The sequence below is a fragment of the Priapulus caudatus genome, unplaced genomic scaffold (assembly GCF_000485595.1).
Source record: "Priapulus caudatus unplaced genomic scaffold, Priapulus_caudatus-5.0.1 Scaffold19, whole genome shotgun sequence".
Classification (NCBI taxonomy): domain Eukaryota; kingdom Metazoa; phylum Priapulida; class Priapulimorpha; order Priapulimorphida; family Priapulidae; genus Priapulus; species Priapulus caudatus.
Window position 1 is genome coordinate 726,223 of NW_014577080.1, and position 2,505 is coordinate 728,727.

At 50.6% G+C, this 2,505-nt stretch overlaps 1 protein-coding gene across 1 annotated transcript in view; it reads right to left on the bottom strand.

The window, feature by feature from the left end:
* Window positions 1–6: 6 nt before the first annotated feature.
* Window positions 7–2,505, bottom strand: part of LOC106811689 — a 6,224-nt gene continuing 3,725 nt past the window's right edge. Inside the window, exon 2 of the mRNA XM_014815394.1 lies at window positions 7–1,226. Within this exon, the coding sequence (XP_014670880.1) occupies window positions 32–1,216 (1,185 nt within the window). The 5' untranslated portion in view covers window positions 1,217–1,226 and the 3' untranslated portion in view covers window positions 7–31. The remainder of the gene's footprint in view (window positions 1,227–2,505) is intronic.

The following is a 2,505-nucleotide window of genomic DNA, read 5'->3' on the forward strand; positions in this document are numbered from 1 at the left end:
CAGCTTTCATCGGCCATGCAAACACAGGCTTTCATGCAAGTCCATTTGTCCTACAGGAGCAATCTGCACGACGACAGGCTGACCTCTTACAGCGACATGCCGTAAGCTCTACCAGTCCACGTGGTGCTGGCTCCTTTGTCATCAGCACAGGTTGCAGAGCACCATCTGAGATGCTCCAGCCATGTTGCTCGGGTGTTGGCAAGTCCTGTCTGGCATCCAGTGCCCTCCTCCATACAACAGTTTGGTAGTTTGAACGCTTTAGGTGTTGAAGGAGGCTGTCTGAAGTCGGCGGCAACACCTCATTCTTCTGACCTCTCTGACAGAAAAGCCAGTACCTCACATCATCGGCTTTGCTGCCAGCTTTTGTGGTCTTTGTGTATACACTGCACACAAACGCTTCACACCCAGAGATAGTGTCTTCACTCATTGTGGTGTCTTTGCCCAGCTGAGACACACTCTCCTGGTGCAGCTCACTAGCACATATTGTGTTGAAGGCTTTCTTCTTGCCGATTCCACACAGTGAACTGTTAGAGTCGCATCCGGTCAGTGCATGGAATGCTGGCAATGCATCACAGAGCTGTGGACCCAACTCGGCAGCCAAATTGTGCATGGGGATGTACCTCAGCTTGTCCTTAACCCCAGTGCGGAACCATAGTTGTTGGCAGGAGGTGAGGTGAGTGGCACACAGTACAGCTACATCTGTGTCTGGGGATTGGATGATGATCCTTTTGTGGTCATGCGATGCATGTTTCGCATGCAGCAGTAGTCTAGTGTCTGCTTCCTCGTGGTCTGATCTGAGAGGTGCTAGCTCCTCACAGTGTCCTTTGATAACTAGAACCGCCTTCTGACCATCTCTGAAACCACCAGCAAGGACTATTTGCTGGCCGAGTTGCAGCTTCTCTTGTGCCATGTGACACCACGTTTCCGACAGGAAGGCACACAGATTGGTCTTGTTTTGTGAATTGGCAATGTATTTTGGCCACTGCTTGGGAATTGGTGTTGCTGGGCTCTGGATTTTGATCTCTAGGGCAGTGGATGCTCCCCGTTTGGCACGCTCTCCAGCTTTGATTGACATGCTCCTGTACTGGTCCATGATCACATCAACTCGCATGCATCCCTTCTGAGCAAATGGTGCAGTGATAAGACTGTAGTGCTTGGACGCGAGCTCTCCAAAGTATGACACACCACCAGACTTTAACATCTGTACAGAAGCCATGTCATAAGGCCTGATGTGATTGTGGACAACAGCTTGTTGACATCTCCCTCATCTCTCTTCCGTCTGTTTGGGGCTGCCTCCTTGTGTGTTCCCACTCGATCAGAATCTTGCAGGCCACACATCTCCTTCATTGCTGTTGTGATAACAGCTCGTTCGTGGCTGGTTAAGAACCAGCGTTCCAGTGCTCTGGGTTTCTGACTGATGCCGATGATGCCACCCTTGGTCTTTGAGTCTAGGTTGATGGATTGCTCCAAGGCCATATCAGTCCACACCTGAGCAAACGGCTGACTAGACCTGCTGACAGCATGGCTTCCAGTGACAAACTCTTTGTGAATGGCAGGATGTGTCTCCAACAGCTGGTTCATGTCGGTGATGTAGACAGGTAGCCATCGGGAATAGTTTGGCCTGTCCATGGCGAAGAAGGTGGTGGTGTAGATAAAGGAAGCAGTGGCAGAGTACTACCAGGGCCGCTGTAGAGAAGCTGTCGCAGAAAGGCAAAGATGCTCAGGAAAAGTAAAAGACAAGCTGACCGGAGACATGGTAGAGCTGGAAGCAGCAGTTCACCACATTCGAATGAGGCTCGCAGGGCAAATCTGCACGCTGTTTGCTTTTCGGATGACTATGTTGCTATGTCCAAGCTGCTTCTCCAGTTCATCAGAGCAGAGAGGACAGTGACTGGCATCTAACACCTGTCAGCACTCTGCCATGACACCCCACTGTCTTCGCCATGGACAGGCCAAACTATTCCCGATGGCTACCTGTCTACATCACCGACATGAACCAGCTGTTGGAGACACATCCTGCCATTCACAAAGAGTTTGTCACTGGAAACCATGCTGTCAGCAGGTCTAGTCAGCCGTTTGCTCAGGTGTGGGCTGATATACCTAGACTCAACGACCAAGGGTGGCATCATCGGCATCAGTCAGAAACCCAGAGCACTGGAACGCTGGTTCTTAACCAGCCACGAACGAGCTGTTATCACAACAGCAATGAAGGAGATGTGTGGCCTGCAAGATTCTGATCGAGTGGGAACACACAAGGAGGCAGCCCTAAACAGACGGAAGAGAGATGAGGGAGATGTCAACAAGCTGTTGTCCACAATCACATCAGGCCTCATAACAAACCCATTCTCTCTTGATAAAGTGGAAAATGACAGTGATGGCCCCTTACCCCTTATCAACATTGCCCCAGGAGTGGTAATGCCACAAGATGTTACAAGACGCCTACTGAGCTGCTATGAGTTAGGCACAGCACAGATGACAACATTTGTGGAGAAAAGGCTCAACACC